Source organism: Musa acuminata, chromosome BXJ1-8 (assembly GCF_036884655.1).
Source record: "Musa acuminata AAA Group cultivar baxijiao chromosome BXJ1-8, Cavendish_Baxijiao_AAA, whole genome shotgun sequence".
In the NCBI taxonomy this organism is placed as follows: Eukaryota; Viridiplantae; Streptophyta; class Magnoliopsida; order Zingiberales; family Musaceae; genus Musa; species Musa acuminata.
The window spans coordinates 46,149,612-46,167,350 of NC_088334.1; the positions used below are offsets into that span (position 1 = coordinate 46,149,612).

Sequence of the window (17,739 nt, forward strand, 5' to 3'; positions counted from 1 at the left end):
AATTGTTGTTGATTGGGTCGGGTACGGGTTCGTTGAGTCCGAGCCAAATCCGCAATCCGACTAACGGGGAGCCTCTCACGTGTCTTGCTCGTGACGATAACAGAGCGAGGTGGGATCCCCAACTGTGTCAACGAAATCGGTCGTGGTGTGGCGTTGGGGAGCGATGGCCGCCGCTGCCGCTCCTCGTCTCCACAACGTCTTCGTTTACGGAACTCTATTGGCAGATGAGGTGGTGCGCGTGCTTCTCAAGCGAGTTCCCCCCTCCTCCCCTGCCATCCTCCATAATTAGTATGTCTCCTCCTCCTTTCGACCAGGAACCTGGTCTATGCTGGCATGAGATTTGATCTCCTTTGTCAGATATGAGGAGTACTTCTTCTTTTGCAATTCAAATCACGGTTCATGTTTCAATTGCAATGCTCCAATGCGCTTCCACTCTCAATTGTCTTCATAAGCTTGAAGGTTTTGCGTTGATATACTTAACTTTTGATAAAGATTTGATTGGATGACCAGTAATGCTAAAAGCTCAAATTCCTTATCATGGTACGAGCAGGTCATGCAGACATTTGTCTTTCCCACTGTTTAATTAATAAAACTTATGCAATACAAGTTCTTCATCTGGACTTTCATCATAGTTTCATTCACACGTCCTTGCGCATGAGGGAGGATACTAAAGCTTGTAAATATACTGGGAACTTTTTGAGCATACCGGTTTATCTTGGTATCAAGCTTTTGGGACTTGGGGTAACCTAATCAGATTCTTTATCGCCTTTGTTCGATCCTTATACCAATTTACTGTGCTCAATCTTTAGTTACTTGGTTAACAATGCATGCGACACTTTTGAATTTAACATGGATGAAAAGTGGTTCCTTTGTGCCTCACACTGATAAGATATTACTGGAGAAACTGTGTGGTAATACTGATACTGTCTTGGAAAGTTCGCCACATATAGGATAGTAATCAATTTGGTCTAAGAAATCTGGACAGAAATACAAGACGACTAGTTTTTCCCTGTGCTTACAAGTGGCACAATTGGTCTCAACTGTGACTCCAGTGAACCTGAAAAACAACCTTCAGAAACATTTAGGTGCTCTTCTTGAGAACTTGGAAAGAGTAGTTCCTGGACTCAAGTGTCTATATTTGCAGCAACCATCTAAGATTTTAATTTTAATGTTTGGATTTATCTACTATAGCTTTTTCTGGTTCATCGAAGCGCATATCTCTTGTTTTCATATGTATTGGTTTGCTTGTAGGTCATATTGCTTCTAAATTAAGCTTTCTTCATGTAGCCACAGATTTAGTATAAAGGGCCGTGTTTATCCAGCAATCCTGCCCATAGATTGTAAGAATGTTGCAGGAGAGGTATGCCATGGAAGTCCATTTCATCTAATTTTTTGTGTTGTGGTATTTTTGTACTTCTGTTACATCTTCTTGCTTCTAAAATGCCACCATGGAGGTACTTATTTTTAAGAGCTTAGTCATTAGAGATCGTTGATGATGCATAGTATATTTTAACAAAATTTTCATTCATAATTGATTAATAATCTGATACAAGATTATATAAAAGCTGAGTTCTTAAAGTGATTGCTCAAAACTTTCAGATGTGCTAATGCTTGGTTTGATTTTGGCATGCAGGTTTTACGGGGCATCACAGATCAAGAGTTAGATGTCCTAGATTCCTTTGAAGACCTCGAATATGAGAGAAGGGCTGTTGAGGTTTCTTTGGTTGTAAGTGGCTTTGCACAGTGTAGTGTAGCATGACCTTAATCTGGGTAGCTCATGCCACATGAAACCGGTTTTCAAATTCTGTCAACATTCATTCCATAAAAGTAAGACAATGAGAAAGAAAAAAGGAGGCACCATGAATTCTGATGTTTTTTAATTCTGATTCTCAGTTGTGTGTGGTTTGTCATTGCCTATGAGTACTACCTTTCTATCATTTTAAGCTTTGTTGATTCTTCCTCAACATTCCTTTTGTTAAGTTTTAATAGGGACATCTCTTTTCTTACTCAAGTGTTTCTGGTCCTTTTCTGCCTAGCACACAAAGATGAAGTATATCTTGTTAATTGACTGTTCTCATATCTTCATACCATTCTCATTCCTTTCCTGTGGCACTCCATCTCTTTTTTTCTTTTCAATTAAATTGATTCCATGTCTCCTCTAATACATTAAGATTTTTCTTAAAATATGTCAGATCAGGATCTATTTCTCTCACTCATTCCAGACAACCGATCTATGCATAAAACTTTTACTTTGAGTAGTAGCATCCATCTTGAAAAATGCAATCTTTTCAGCAAAAGCAAATCTTTGGTCTCAAGGGATGTTGAATTATGTTGTAGGATAATTCTGAGAAACTAATAGTTGATGCATATATCTGGGGTAACAAGGATGATCCAAACTTGTATGGGGAGTGGGATTTTGAGGTATGCTCTTCTTTTTTGTTCACTCTACTATTGGAAGTAGCTTGATTTTCTTGGGCATACAAGTAGAAATTTGTGAGGTTGTTATATACACATATATTCAAGTATAGAATTACACATGCTATATTCTCACTTTACACCATGAGTTTCTCTTTCATGATCTGTAAGAGGCACATTATATCTCTAATCATAATTGTAAAAGTTTTTCTTCTTTGTAAGATGAAACAGCTAAAAGTTCATAGAGGCTGTGTAATTTTGATATATTTATCCTTTTTTGAGAAATAGAACTGTGTAATTTTGATATATTTTAGCATTTAAGAAATATCTAACTTTCCTTTCTCCAGGATAGAACTGCTGTAATATTATTTCATGTTTATTGATACTCTCATACCAAATTCATTATGAGTTCTCTTGCTTTCAACATGTTTCGTGTAATGAAATTAGAGGGCTTTATGCTGAACTTTGTTTTCGATGGTTGAGAATAATTAATATTGTCATATAACTTTTGTATTTATTGGGGCGGGAGAGAGAGAGAGAGAGAGAGAGGATGTTCAGTAACTATCGTTTGCAACTTGGGGTCAGCTATTGATTGTTGCAATTACAATCTCTTTGCTGTACTCTGTTCAATACTGAAAACTAGTGTACCATTTCAATTCTTTCAATGCCAGTCAGCCTTGTAACTGTCCTCTTATCTTGAATGGTGAAAGTTATTCCTCCTCAGTGGGAGGCATGTGGTCTAATATCCATCCCCTGCAAACCTTTTTTGCCATTTCATATCTCTTCCATTGGACTTGGTTTCAATTGATTAAATGGGTCTTCACCCTACTTGTGGTTTAGGATGCCCTTTTGAAGCATTATGGGTTAAAGGGTTAGCTGTCAATCCATCATTGGTCAACCCCATGTAAACTTTCTTTTGCTTACGGTGTCTAGTTAGTATTTATATTTTTCTTCTGTAAAAACATAGTCAGTTTTCTTTCTTGGATAATGAATGATTTATAATAGCTTTTTAATGTTATTTATTTCGTGCCAAAGAATGGATAATGACGGATATGTACTAACATTCAGATGTTCTTTTGATGCCAAGGAATGGAAGCGACTGCACTTGGAGGATTATCTTGTCATGACAACAGAATTCATGGAGGAGCTGGAAAAGCCCCAAGACTAGGTTGAAACATGAAATCCACTTTGGAAAGCGAGATGCATTGTTGAAGTCTAAGCATGTCTACAAATAGCTGTTTTGAGGCATTCTACTGTTTATTTCTAGATATACTTAACAGTATGTATGGCATCAGATATATTTTTTCTGTACTAAATAGCAGACAAGCAAGCTGAACATCTGGAATAAATCATTCCACCACATGTAATATATCTTGGATACACTATTCCTGTACCTAATGCATTCTAGTTTTGACGTCCCATTTTCACTTTTGTTCTTCTGAATCATGTTCAGTAGAACTCAAATCATACACTAGTCAGAACAAACTCGAATGTTCTTGATCAATGAAATGCAAGCACCATAAGCTTTAGATCACAACAACAAAGTCTTGTGGTTCAAATTAGTAGCTAAGGCCATGAAGATTTCGAGTATATTCCAGAGTTGATCATCCATTTGAAGGTGAGTATCAATGCTACAATTCTTCACAAACAATGTTCAGTTCCATTCTCAACTCCACTCAGATCTGCAGTATTCATTGGTTGTATTCTTGGCTAATGATCTTTCAGTTCAGTTCCATTATCAGCTCTTCCAATCTTTCAATCAAGCTTTCCAGCATTTCCTATGCCTCAGTAGAAATGATCTTAGAGTCTGTTGTCAAAAAAAAATAAGCATGTTATCATGCTCCTATTCTTGAACAAGATGGCTAGGGTTCATGGCCAGTCTAGTAGATCTCACATGAAGAAGAAACCCACAAAATCAGATCTCCTCATCCTCTCCTTTGTCTTTTATTTTTTCTGATCTTTTTACTGGCCTAATCAGTTCTTTTCTTCTTCTACTCTGTTATGATTTCAGGCAATTGTACTCTCCCACTCGCACAGCAGCTATCTTTACTCCCACATGCCTTTGTGTAGGTCCTGCAGCATCCACCAAGTTCTCTCCTTTCTACTATCAACCCTTGTGAAGAGGAGCAGCCTTTCTGCATCCCACAGTCATTTCTGTTGCCCATGCAACATTCCTCAATCCTTTTCTTCTCTTTGTCATTACAATTGTTGGATGAACACTTCAATGTTTGATTCTCACATGTCATGTTGCTATCAGGACCATCTTGCTGTTTCTGCAGGTCACCACTGTCATGCCTTGCATCAGTTATTGTGATCGAGTGTTCTTGGGATGAATTAGTTGGCTTTGTGGCCAGCTCCTGGCAACAGCGAGCATGAGCTGGTGATTCTTCCGGATGATCATGATTCATGCAATGGCTGTGCCTTCTTTCATCCATGGCCTTCCTGTGATCATGGCAACCATGGTTATCCTGGCATCCGCAGTGCTCTGCATGTTTGGGCTTCTCCATGTGTGCTTTGTGGGACGAGCCACAACATTTCTTCTTCGGAGATGTTTTGGTTTGCAGCAGCGTCATGCTATTTAAGATTACGAGCAAGCATGTACCAACGTCAGCAAGGACAGCCGCCCAAAGAAGTGGGCGACCGGCGAAGGCAATTGCCAGAATGGCAATTTTGGTCACCCCTGAGAAGATGATGTTCATGATGATCATCCGACGCGTCTTTCTTGCCAGCCTGATGGCTCTAGGGATCTTGCAGATGTCGTTCGACATGAGGGTTATGTGGCTAGTCTCCATTGCAACGGCAGAACCTGAAACCCCCATGGAGATCCCGACATCGGCCATGGCTAATGCAGGTGCGTCATTCATCCCATCTCCAACCATTGCTGTAGATCCTTCTCTGGACTTGAGCTTGCCAATTAACTGCACCTTATCTTCTGGTAGTAGCTCGGCATGGACTTCTTCCATGACATGATTTAGCTATTGTAGAAAGGGGGAAACGGTGTTAGATTATCCATGTTGGCCTATGACTTGAATTTTACAGCATAAATGTTTGAAGAGGTTTAAAAATGATACCAAAACATATTTTCACATGATTTTTGCAAGAGGGAAAGAAGAGGTAACAATGTAAATACCTGTCTTTGTGCATGCAGTGATGCTTCCATGCTATCTCCAGTAAGCATTGCTGTTTTGATCCCTAATGACTTCAACTCCTTGATAGCTTCTGCAGCTCCTATTCGGCAGGTATCGGAAAGGGCATATGTTCCAACTGGTACCATATCCAAGAACACATATCCATAGGTGACACCTTCCTTCATGTCCTCCATGTTTGGAACTGAAAATTTCAGGACAAATTGTCATACAAAATTTTCAGAACTAATCATTTTGAAGATTTTGCTCTACTAAATTTGAGAAGTGCATGCAGTCCTATTTATCTTGCCATTCCAAAAAGTAACCTGCTTTCAGTCATCGAACAGAATCCATTGCCACTAGGAAACTGGAATCAAACAAGTTATGCAGTCTCTTTTGTTAGAGAAAAAAGAATAACATGCTCAGTGAGATATATTCTCTAAATCTGGACTTTTATTCGTTTGCAGAAGTTTATGGACTTAAGAACTATTCGGCAACTTAAGTTTGTCTCATCCTAAGTTGTATTTGTTCTTTGAACAAGTGCTCGTGGTGTGATTCTTTAGTCATACAAGATCTAACAGAAGAACTAATCTAGGTATTCCAGTAGTCGCAAAATTACAGCCTAAGTGCACTAGATACTTTGTTTGACAAACTAGGACTAGATACTTTGACAAACTAGAACCATATGCGAAAATTTTACAGTTATATTTTACTTTTCTCTGAAACATTTTTGTTTTCTCATCGGCATTATTGTCCATCCTGTGTCCATCTTGAGTTGCAAGCTCGTTATGACTTGTTTTTCTCCAACATATTCAATTTAGAAATCTTATTCTATCTTATAAGTTGCATTTGTAAGTTTGTCAAAACTTGAATTGCACTGCTAAAAAAGTTCCTGACGTTTAAGAAAACAAAAAAAATGGATATAAGTATGTGATGTTGATATTTCAAGGAATTGAATGATTGAGAACAAATGATAGTACCTGTTTCACACAAAACCCTTGCTGCTATTCGTTTATTCCCAATATGAATGTCTCTTCCATCTACTTCTCCGTATATTCCCTCTCCAGGATAGATGTGGAATTCTTTAACACTGTCTGGTTTTGGTTCAATGGAATGTGACCGGGCATGTTCAACAAGTGCAGCTGCCATTGGATGGCTCGACTTACTCTCTATACTTGAAACCCTGAAAAGACGTCAGACTAGATCAAATTTGCAATATGTTGTGAATATTATGTCTCTATAGTCAAGTTAAAATCAAAAAATTACTTGTTGCAAAGAAGAAACTAAATTGACAGTGAACATGAAATGCATAACAAGCTTGTCAAATGAGCCTTTAATTTCAATTGTGTCACTGATTTATCTTTGATTACGTGAGCTTTTCTGATGCTGTTTTCTAATTTTCCCAGTTACATTTCTCAATGCTTGGAGTATTCTCCACAAAGTAATAAGTAAGAATAATGATCCTTTTTTCCTTGAACAATGAATTAACTAATTCTATTAGTTGTTTTCTTGTGTACCATCATTGATGTTTTCTTGACTTATGTGAACATAGGCCAACCATGATTGCTAGCAAAAATCCTACTTCTGCCTACACTCACCAGTAAAGAAGCATCTCCAGAGAAACCTTGCTGCTTATGGACTGGAACTCCACAACTTTAAACTCTCCTTTCGTTATCGTCCCGGTCTTGTCGAATGCCACTACTCTTATTTTGGCCAGGGCTTCAAGAACATCACCCCCTTTGATGAGGAGTCCTATCCTTGCTGCTTTTAGAAGTGCACAAAAAGTTGCAACAGGTGTGGACAGCACCAGTGCACAAGGGCATGCACTCACAAGAAGGACCAATGCCAACTGGAACCAGATTCTGGGATTGTTTACTCTCATTACCAGGGGAACTAACGCAACTCCTGCTGCTACGATTACGACAGCTGCATAGCAGACAGGTGAAGATGAGAAAGAATATCTTTGATGATTTATCCAAGCAATGCTAAGTTTTTGAAAACATCAAACTGATTGGTTTACAGCTTATAAGAGATTTAAAGTCAAAGTCTTAGCAAAATTTTACTGGTAATTGCAGTAAGTTTTGGTCATAGCATCTCTGACTACATTTAACCATCTAATATTCGATACACTGATGCAGTAAATACATCTCATTTTAAGTTTATTACATGTATTATTAGTTGAAAGTATGATTTGTTTAGAAAAAAGAATATACCACTGAGAATCTGTTAGAGGCTCACTGACCTGGTGTGTAATACTTTGTGCAAGAGTCTATCAATCTCTGTGTGTTTGACCTTCTATTTTGTGCTTCCTCCACCAACCTTTTCATTTTGGCCACAGCAGAGTTCTCTGATAGAGCAGTTGTTCTGAGACTGATATAACCTGCAATTCCTCTTAGAGATCATTATGGAATGTTGTTGAACTTCCCCAATGGAGCAGTGTTTCAGTTTAAGATCTTATGGGAGGATCATACCATCTATGTTGAGTGTGCCAGCCCAAACCAGAGAGTTAACTTGCTTGGTTACAGGCAAAGACTCTCCTGTAAGGCTTCTCTCATCAACTTCACTCTGCCCATCGACTACAATGCCATCAATAGGGATCACTTCTCCAGCTTTGACTTCAATGATGGTATTGATTTCGACATCTTCAATGTCCACAACTTGGCCTGTTTCAGCCAGAACAGCCTTCTGAGGAGCCATGCTCATTAGTGATGACATCCCGACAGTAGCCTGCAGGCTAGAATTTCTGACTCATTTTGAACTAGTATCATGCAGGGGATAGAAAGGTATGATCTTTTAGTTGTATGAGCATTTATTCATTTATTAATTCACTGCACAGTTTCCAATATCCAAAATCTTAAAAGAGAGCTTAGATTATGTTCTGTGCAGCCATTATAGGCTGCAAAGGAATGAGTGGGTCAGACCTGAATGATCAGCTTCTGGTGATAGAAATATACTTTGATATGAATTTGTAAATTTTTTAAATTGTGAATATCTAGGCCCAAATTAGAGATTTCATAGAACCTATGGGTACTTTGGGATAAATTGGTAAGTTCTGTGAACAACTGAGTTGATTCAGCTTCACAGAATTAGTTGGAAGACACTTGGGCTGATAAAAAACTCCTCAAAAATTTGTCATTTATCTGTATAATAAGGTCATGACACTTTTGCTATAGGTATGCCAATTTGGTGTGGAACCTATCTGTTCAAATGATCCAACTTTTACTTTTAAGAGTAGTTCATCCATGGAAGCCTTCTTCTTAGTTGAAACTGTGCATCATGCAATCATGGGAGTAATAACCTTGTGGCTGGCCCTTGATTCCAACCATTCAGCAATCGTGAAGAGGAAAACAACAAACGCTGCTTCTGAATAGTCTCTGAGTGCAACTGCCCCACCAACTGTCAAAAGGCACCAACAGCAGGCCATTGTGGCCGTAAATACATTATTACTTCTTGTGAGTTGCATAACTTTTAACAAGAATGATGCAGATAAATATCAAATTCCAGATTAGAGGAGGAAAAAAGATGTACTGAACAGACCTTCCATCTTGAACATGGGGAACTTCACATGTGAAAGAGATGCTTGATCAAATCACACAAGAATAGCACACCAATGTTCTTTTTTCATATTGGATTAGGTTGGGATTATGCCTTATTTTATGAAATGAGAAGGCATTATCGAAAAACTAGTGTTTACAAAGACTATTGATAGGAAATTTTGTTGGAATGCCTTGTTCTACTACTAGGAGAAATTTCAAACTAGTTCCAGAGCTTTGTAGGTAGTGGAAGCACAAAGATGTTTGTATGATCAAGGGTTCTATGTGAGGGTTTGCATTCCATACTTTGCTGCAAAACTATATGCAAGTGTTCAACAGTAACTTATATCACATCTACCAAACAAAAAGCTTTGATGGAAACTAGTTAGCTAGAATATTTATTTTAAGTTCTAACTGAATAATTAAAACCACAAAAAGTTTGCTCACTTTCTCTATGATTATTATCTGATTGGACCATTTCATGAAGTGTATATACCATGCTGCAAGACATTATATACTGAAACAAGGTTGGGTTAAATTTGATTGTTATCCTTCCTTCATTCTCAAAGTTTCTCAGTGTTTAAGTTTTCCTGCTTTAGCATTTCGCCAAGAAAAAACATTGGCCTGCCTTAAACTGTCAAATGTTCTGAAAATTTCTTATGTCTTCTCTTCCACAGAGAGAGGGATTGGTGTACCTGCAATTAGCAGAAGGATGTTGATGTCCAGCGTAAGCCTCCGAATGGCTGCAATGCCTCTCAGAATGATCGGATTTATGCCGACAAGAACTGCTGCTATCGCGAACCATCTGAGCGGATGGAAGAACCGCTTGAACAGTGAAACCACAAGTAGCACTCCACAAGCCAGTATGTAGGGGCTGGGCCATTTCTTGGTGATCTCCGCAGAGCCATATGCTCGAACTGTAGCTTCAAGCCTTGCCTGGTTTAATGCCTTGACTGATGAAGCAAAACAAGCCATCAGTTATGGTCCTGTTTTGGAGATGCAATTTTATGCAGAGCATGAAATGTTGTTGATTAAAGGTGCATAGAGATCAGCTTATGTGGTTCTGACTTCTGACAATAACTTTCAGAATTAAACTTGGGGCAGGTGGTAGGATTGTTGAAATCGTAGTCAGTTTCCATAGAGCTGTTTTAGCATCATCATAACTGTGAGCCACAATTTGCTGGAGGAGGACGCTAGATCTCATGTCTCAATCAGTCAACTGAATGGTTTATAGTAGTATGGAATGTTAAGATGTTGATGTCCTCAGAATGCAGAGATGAATTCATGCAGAGGCAATGGTTTAAACTTACGTATCTCATGCTGCGAAATGAGGAGGCTGTCATGGACTACTATGACCGTCTTTGAGGGAACGATCACCGAGACCTTCTGAACTCCACTCAAAGGCTTCAATATCTTCTCAATCAGGGGGACTTCAGACGAGCAGCAGAGGCCCAACACATCAAAGTAGCTCTTTTGATGCTTTGGTACCTTTCCTATCCTGTCCTTGCTTGGTTCTCCCATCCTTGGGGCCTCTCTTCGCCTGAAAATGAAGTTGTACGTAGCATGAAACCCATGCAAATTGTGATCCGACAAAGAAAAGGTTCCTACAGATTTCAAAGCATCTGGTTTGTGTTCCTTGCAAGGAGATGTCAGGGGTTCTCCTTGCTGCTTTTTCTCTTGAAAAAGGTAAAGAATGGTGATAGAACATCGAAGATCAAGAGTACTCTCACCTCAACACTGGAGAGAGACTCTGTATCAGAGATTGATGAGGGCTTAGTGGAGGATGTATGAGTTAAAAGCCTCTGTGTGTCATCAGCTGGGGAAGGACTTATCTCTTGTTCTTCATGTTGGGTCTGGTAAAGAATAAGAGTTGGCTTCCTGAATGCAGCATTCAGTGAGTGGCAGAAGCGGTGGTACTTGGCTTATATGAAGTGCCACAAGACAACAGGAACTGGGCAGGTGTCCATGACATCATTGGCAAAGGAGAGATCCTATCTCAACACATGAAAAAGAATTGTTTATCAAGAGAGAACAAGAAGGATGTGTGAAAAGAGTGAATGGGGGCTCACTGGACAGATTTAGCTTCCACATTACACATTCAGAACAAAAAGGCTGATCCTCCACACACTGTTTAGATGCAGGCAAACTGAACAAAGAAAAAAGAAATCTGAAGTTTTAGTGTGGAAATCTGCAACGCATGAGAAGTTGATTAGATGTGCATACACCAAGAGAAGTTTTAAAGTAAATACCTCTCAAGCACTAAGGATCTCAGTGGCCAAAAAAGGATGGGGTTCCTCTTGCTGCAGGAGAGAAGAGGGTGGAGAGGCAATAAGTAAGCCACTGCCTTGGCTGGCTCTTCCTAGTGGCCATGCAAACAAGTAAAAAAGATCATCATGTGTTTACTGACTTAGTGATGACTGCCATATACAAAGTTCTCAGTGGACTACTGGTAGACACCCAAATCTAGTACCTTTTCCCCTTTCTTTAAGCAAATGGGAGCTCTGCATGCCTTTCTTTATGATTCCACCATTTGGACTGGACTGGTTGAGCTCCTTGTGGACTGGCATTCACCATTTAACTCATTCAGAGTTGCAATGACCGGTATCAGTTCTTATGTGATGAAAGCTGAATCATAAAATGCCCTTCAACTCAACTTTTGACAGCAATTTGCTTGTCTTGATAGACAGAGTCATCTATGTATCTTTACATGGCCAACCTCCACACTGGGTGTCAGTTGGTGTTACTGCTGCTGGTGCCATTGAACTTTGAACTCTTTGGTAACTTCCTTTTTCTTCTCCTCTAGGATTTATTTGAAGTCACATGAAGAACTCATATATTCTTGGCAGAGTGGCCCATGGTGTGAGAGAAGCCATGAGCTTGCTTCTGGTATCTCTTCTCATAAAGAAGACATGAGCTTTAGTCACCTGCAAGACTCATTCACCATTGGCCTTTGGTCGAGCAACAAGAGGCTGAGGCATAAGTCCCCAGGCAAAAGCCTACTAATCCATGTGCATGGCTGAAAGGTATGCTTTAATGGGAAAAAGGTATGTTGGCATTTCATACAGGAATCTGTCGTGTTTTGGGAGTGTTCCAACACCACCTCCTATTGGCCATTCCACACCTGAAAGAGGGAGAAGACAACATACATGGAAAAGGAGGCAATAATGGAGAATCTGACTTGTCTTGAAACATGAAGAAAGTGGGATTTTTTTCTTCTTATTTTTTCAAAATTTTTTTTTGTCTGCTTGAAGGATGAAAGTGGCTTAATTATTATCATATTGCAGGAATGGAGATAAAATAGAAAACTAGTGCTTCTAGACTTAGCACTACATCAAGGCCAGCCAATGAGACTGACTATAAGGGATATGCTTCATCATCGCAGTGGTAATTATTTTCTCACTTCCTTTCTCCTTTGTTTTTCTTTTATTATTTTTATTTACTTTCTCATTAAGTATTGGCTTGATCGGCAAAAGAAAATCTTATCGAGTATATTTTCGACCATCCTCTTCTTCTTTTATGTTGATCATCCATGCTCCTCATTTCTTACCATCGAGTCAACGTTAAAAGAAAATTATGGTTTTGGTATGACTAGCGAATAGTATCATAACACAATAGGAGATTAAAAAGGATCAATATACACGATCTTATCTTTACGAATCTTATCACGACGATAAGATTCACATTAGAAAGAAATTCAGGGAATTGATTGATTTGATTGAAGGATCGGAGGAGGCAGATTCCTCACTCAGTTTTTGATGAGGATGCCAGGAAGGATTGCACATCATCAGTGGGATGGACAGGTCAGATGATGGAATGGCATTCAGGTGAAGGGTGGAGTCTGACTACTGCACCATTCCTCCATGTCAACGCATTCATGCTTTCATGTGGCGACTTTCTGCATGCAAACTGCATGCGTTTCCCGAAAAGTTACGTGAACTTTTTTAGGGCATCCCCGAAGCATCATAATGTCACTAAAAGCTTTGCATTTGTGCTGCCACTCTTTATGCCAGATTGTATGTGTTTAGGTGTCTCTTCACAGAGATATCACGAACAAAGATCATCATATATTATTAATTATCTGGTAAATTGTTGTTGTCTCATTTTTCTATTATCGTGAGTTCTGCCCATGAGATTTCGTGTTCCTTACTGCTCATGTTTTCCTTTCTTTTTGAAGATGAAAAATCCAATGACCAAACCTTTTTTCTTTTTTTTTTTTACTTTTAAATGTAAGCGGTGAAGGTCGGATTTGATATTAAAATCCTTATTAGCTATATCAATTTATATTTTCAAGAGTTAGTTTATCGGATGAAAATTTGAGCCCTCGATCTTCAACGATTATCGTCAAATTAATATTTTAGATGAAAATTTTATCAGATAAGAATTTATTTAAACTCTCAACCCCATATTTCTGACTAATGCTTTATCGGATAAATTTTTTTTATTTAATTTTATTATAAATAAATGAATCTAAAACATCACTGTATATGTATTTTTTTTTTATTGTTATTGTAAGATTGGCTGCTTGTCTACCTGTCCTTCCATTGAAAGGTCTTCTCAGCTAACACCTGCACAATTATTGACACACACAGAGACACTGAATGGTCCAACAAAGAGAAACTTTGGCACAGAAAGTGGAGCTTCCATATCACACAATCAACAATTAAATTGTGTAAAGCCAAGACATTAACCAGTGGAATCTAACATCATCTTCAGGATAACATATGCATATATGATCAAGCAATGTCTTGAATAAAAGAGAAACATAAGATCCAACCTAAAGACTGCCCAAAAGCTGGCACAAGGCACAAGGAATAGGGAAGAGAAATGGGTGGTGGGTACACAGATTAAAGAAGCATCAGCTGCAAGTGCACACAGTTCATGAGTTCATAGTATAGTAGATTTTATAGTCCTTTATACATGACATTGCAGGCAAATCTTTAGAGGCCCCATCTTTGAGACAAAGTGACGGTGGCAAGAGATTGGTGCAGGACAAAAGGACATGGTCCTTTACACCTCATGCTGATGCTGGTGGTGGTGGTGGTGGTGGTGGTGGTGATGGTGGTATCACTCTGCGAGAATAAGAATATATTGTGCTGGGTGAGAGCTGCAGTGGATGCACTCTGCAATGTAGGTGGAGGACAATATAGCAATTTTTAACTGTTAATTTGACATGAACACTGATGCCAGTCCAGCTGATTTGGATAAAACATTTTCTTAGGATTTTAAATTAAATCTAAAATGATTAAGTTTTGAGATTATCGATAAATATAAATTACTAGGTGATAACGACATGAGGTAATTTATATGTTGGAATCGGTTTGCTTCGATGTTGACAATCACCGATGTATATCATGATATGTCACAATAAATCCGTACGCATCATGACTATCGATCGTATCTCTCAATTTGACTTATCATGATTCGTTCACAAGATTGAATTGATAGTTGATTATCGTGATCATCGTATCTCTCAATTTGATCGATATGATTTGTTATCAAGATTGAATTGATAATTGATATATGATTAGGCTCTCTCTGACATAAGAAAAATATGCAACAACAAAAAAAACTCTTAAATTACAAATACCACTCGATAAATTTAGCTTCGATGTTGACAATCACCGATATATATCATGATGTGTCATAATAAACTCGTACGCATCGTGACTATCGATCGTATCTCTCAACTTGACTTATCATGATTCGTTCACAAGATTGAATTGATAGTTGATTATCGTTGTATCTCTCAATTTGATTGATCATGATTTGTTACCAAGATTGAATTGATCATTGACACATGGTTAGGCTCTCCCCGATATAAGAAAAATTCTATAAGTATGCAAAAAAAAAAACTCTTAAATTACAAATACCACTCGATAAATTTAGCATCGTAGAGCAAAATAAATACCCGAAACAATTTTTTTTGGCAAGTCAAACATGCTAACTCCAAAGGAACCCAAGTCAACTTGAGGTTTCCTACATGTATATGAGACATTGGACCAGGTTGGACCCATCTCGATGTCGCCTAAGAGATAACCTAAAGTGACATTAACACTAAGATAATAATATTATTGCTTTGTTATTGTTCTCAATAAAATAAAATAGCATAAAATAATAGCTGAAACATCATGACTTGTTATTGTTATTATGATATAATAAGTAGCTACCTCCGACACATAGTAGACACTTCATCACAAACAAGTTAATCATCATTAACTCAATATAAAGGCAATAGAACAGATCAATCAGTGTTATTATGCATTGCATGATAGTGTTATAAATTGTTCAAATTATTTGAAAAGGTGTTTTCTTTTATTTTTTGGTAGTTATTTTTCAAAGGTCATGTCTTTCGATAAAATAGTTATAATTTTCAAAGGTTGTGTCTTTTGAGAAAATAATTAATTTTCAAAGATTGTATCTTTTGAGAAAATATCTATAAATAGCTATTTGGGGGTAAATTACACATATAACTCTTTCATGCTCTTCTTCTTTACTCTCCAAGTGATTGAGTTAGACATTCTCTAATTCCTCTCTGAAGATTCTTTATTGTTTGCTCAATACAGATCTTCTAAAGGCTTGTCATATCCACTAAAACTATTTGCATCAAACCCAGAGCAATCTTATTGAGAAGATGGTGCAAATATCGTTTTTAGGAAAGTGTTTATACACGTTTCAAGCCTAAATACCTTTCCTAAAGTATTCTTGATCTTGTGTTTGTTATTTGTTTCTATAGTGTTTTCTATCCTCTTCTTTGTCGTATCTTTTTCCAACAATCTAAAAACGATATCTTGTGAGTTTATACAAATCCACTATGGAGGCTACAAATACCATCAAATTATTGAATCAAGATTTTGTTCGTTTGGATCGTTTTGATGGAACGAATTTTACCCGTTGGTAAGACAAGATGAAGTTCATGTTGACTGCTTTGAAGATCTTCTATGTGCTTGATCCAAATCTTCAACCAATTCCTGATTCAACCGACGATGACACCGATGAAATCAAGGCTGAACAAAAGAAAAGAAATGAAGATGAAGTCATGTGTAGAGGACACATTCTCAATGCTCTTTCGGACCGGCTTTATGATCTTTATACGGTGGAACCATCTGCAAAAGCAATTTGGAATGCTTTGGAATTCAAATATCATGCCGAGGAAGAAGGTACAAAGAAATTTCTAATTTCTAAATATTTTGATTACAAGTTTGTGGATGGCAAGCCAATCTTGGCACAAGTACATGAGTTGCAGGTCATTGTTAATCAATTGAAGGCTGAAAAAATTGAACTTCCTGAACCTTTTCAAGTAGGAGCTGTAATAGCCAAGTTGCCTTCATCTTGGAAAGGGTATAGGAAGAAGATTTTGCATGACTCCAAGGATATCACTTTGGAGCAAATTCAAAAACATCTTCGAATCGAGGAAGAATCGAGGATGAGAGATAAGAGTGAGAACTCTTTTTGCAATATAAAAGCAAATGTTGTGAATCAGCCTAAGAATTCCAACAAAAGCAAACAAAACAAGGAGAATCATTTTGGCCCTAAAAGGGATCAAAGAAAATTTAAGAAGCCACAGAGTGGAGGCTGTTTTGTTTGTGGAAAACCTGGTCATTTTGCTAGGGATTACAGATTTAAAAAAGGCCAGAAACTAAGAGTCAACTCCGTTGAGGGAGATGATAATATAATCGCTACGGTGAGTGAAGTGAATGCCATATTTGGCAAGGTTTCTGGTTGGTGGTACGATACTTGTGCTACCGTCCATGTTTGCTATGATAAGGGACTCTTCAAGACTTACAAGGAAGTCACAGAAGGGCAAGAGATTCAAATGGGAAATGAAGTTTGTTCTAAGGTGATTGGTAAAGGAAATGTGGAACTCACTTTCACTTCAGGTAAGAAAGTCACTCTTACTAATGTTCTTCATGTACCGGATATGAGTAGAAATTTAGTGAGTGGGAATCTCCTTAGCAAACCTGGAATTAAATCTGTTTTTGAATCCGGGAAGTTAATTCTATCCCGTAATGGAACTTTTGTTGGAAAAGGCTATTCCGCTGAGGGAATGGTCAAACTATCTATTGTTGACAATGATTCTAAAGTTAATAAAGATGTTGATTCTATTTATATTGTTAATTCTTATTCATTATGGCATGATAGATTAGCACATATTGGAATTAGCATGATTAGAAGAATGGTTAAGTGTGGCTTAATAAATTATCATTTTGATGATCTTAATAAATGTGAAATTTGTGTTAAATCAAAGATGATTAAGAAACCCTTCAAAAGTGTTGAAAGATATACTAATTTGTTAGATTTAATACATTCTGATATATGTGAATTAAATGGCATATTAACGAGAGGAGGTAATAGATATTTTATTATTTTTATAGATGATATGTCTAGATTCACATATGTGTACTTATTGAAACATAAAAATGATGCTTTTAATGCTTTTAAGACATATAAAGCAGAAGTTGAAAATCAATTGGGGAAGAAAATTAAAACTTTAAGAAGTGATAGAGGAGGAGAATACTTTCCTAATGAATTTAACTTGTTTTGTGAACAACATGGCATAATTCATGAATGTTCAGCACCTAGAACACCTGAGCAAAATGGATTAGCAGAAAGAAAAAATAGAACTTATCTAGAGATGATTAATGCTATGTTGTTGCATGCTAAACTAT

At 37.6% G+C, this 17,739-nt stretch overlaps 2 protein-coding genes and 1 long non-coding RNA gene across 5 annotated transcripts; 2 read left to right on the plus strand and 1 right to left on the minus strand.

The window, feature by feature from the left end:
- The first annotated feature begins 117 nt into the window (after nt 1-117).
- LOC135588224 (AIG2-like protein D) lies at nt 118-3,829 on the plus strand. The gene is made up of 5 exons (XM_065080237.1): nt 118-288; nt 1,288-1,360; nt 1,634-1,726; nt 2,338-2,421; nt 3,503-3,829. Exons 1-5 carry the CDS (start codon nt 164-166, stop codon nt 3,581-3,583), a joined length of 456 nt encoding a protein of 151 aa, XP_064936309.1. The 5' UTR covers nt 118-163; the 3' UTR covers nt 3,584-3,829.
- Nucleotides 3,731-11,659, minus strand: LOC135585339 (putative inactive cadmium/zinc-transporting ATPase HMA3). 3 transcript variants are annotated; one of them, XM_065080236.1, is made up of 11 exons: nt 11,544-11,659; nt 11,323-11,432; nt 10,384-10,613; nt 9,769-10,026; nt 8,839-8,936; nt 8,012-8,267; nt 7,783-7,920; nt 7,139-7,466; nt 6,521-6,723; nt 5,546-5,745; nt 3,732-5,390 (listed from the first exon to the last, which is right to left on the minus strand). In XM_065080236.1, exons 3-11 carry the CDS (start codon nt 10,592-10,594, stop codon nt 4,407-4,409), a joined length of 2,676 nt encoding a protein of 891 aa, XP_064936308.1. In that variant the 5' UTR covers nt 10,595-10,613; nt 11,323-11,432; nt 11,544-11,659; the 3' UTR covers nt 3,732-4,406. The 3 variants fall into 3 exon arrangements, with proteins under 3 accessions (XP_064936307.1, XP_064936308.1, XP_064936306.1); XM_065080235.1 differs by lacking the exons at nt 11,323-11,432; nt 11,544-11,659 and adding an exon at nt 10,682-10,818 and having other exon boundaries at nt 3,731-5,390; XM_065080234.1 differs by lacking the exons at nt 11,323-11,432; nt 11,544-11,659 and adding an exon at nt 10,804-10,942 and having other exon boundaries at nt 3,749-5,390.
- A 56-nt stretch (nt 11,660-11,715) lies between these two features.
- LOC108953631 (uncharacterized) lies at nt 11,716-13,144 on the plus strand. The gene is made up of 4 exons (XR_010476149.1): nt 11,716-11,850; nt 11,920-12,272; nt 12,358-12,457; nt 12,795-13,144. It is a non-coding gene; the product is annotated as an uncharacterized LOC108953631 (long non-coding RNA).
- Nucleotides 13,145-17,739: the final 4,595 nt, after the last annotated feature.

Coding starts and splice junctions, on each gene's coding strand:
- LOC135585339 (XM_065080235.1), bottom strand. CDS start 10,594: ATGGGAGAACCAAGCAAGGACAGGATAGGAAAGGTACCAAAGCATCAA. Junction 7,467..7,782: donor CACAAAGTATTACACACCAG/GTCAGTGAGCCT, acceptor TCTGCTATGCAG/CTGTCGTAATCGTAGCAGCA. Junction 5,391..5,545: donor CACTGCATGCACAAAGACAG/GTATTTACATTG, acceptor TTTCTACAATAG/CTAAATCATGTCATGGAAGA.
- LOC135588224 (XM_065080237.1), top strand. CDS start 164: ATGGCCGCCGCTGCCGCTCCTCGTCTCCACAACGTCTTCGTTTACGGA. Junction 289..1,287: donor CCTGCCATCCTCCATAATTA/GTATGTCTCCTC, acceptor TTCTTCATGTAG/CCACAGATTTAGTATAAAGG. Junction 2,422..3,502: donor ATGGGGAGTGGGATTTTGAG/GTATGCTCTTCT, acceptor TTTGATGCCAAG/GAATGGAAGCGACTGCACTT.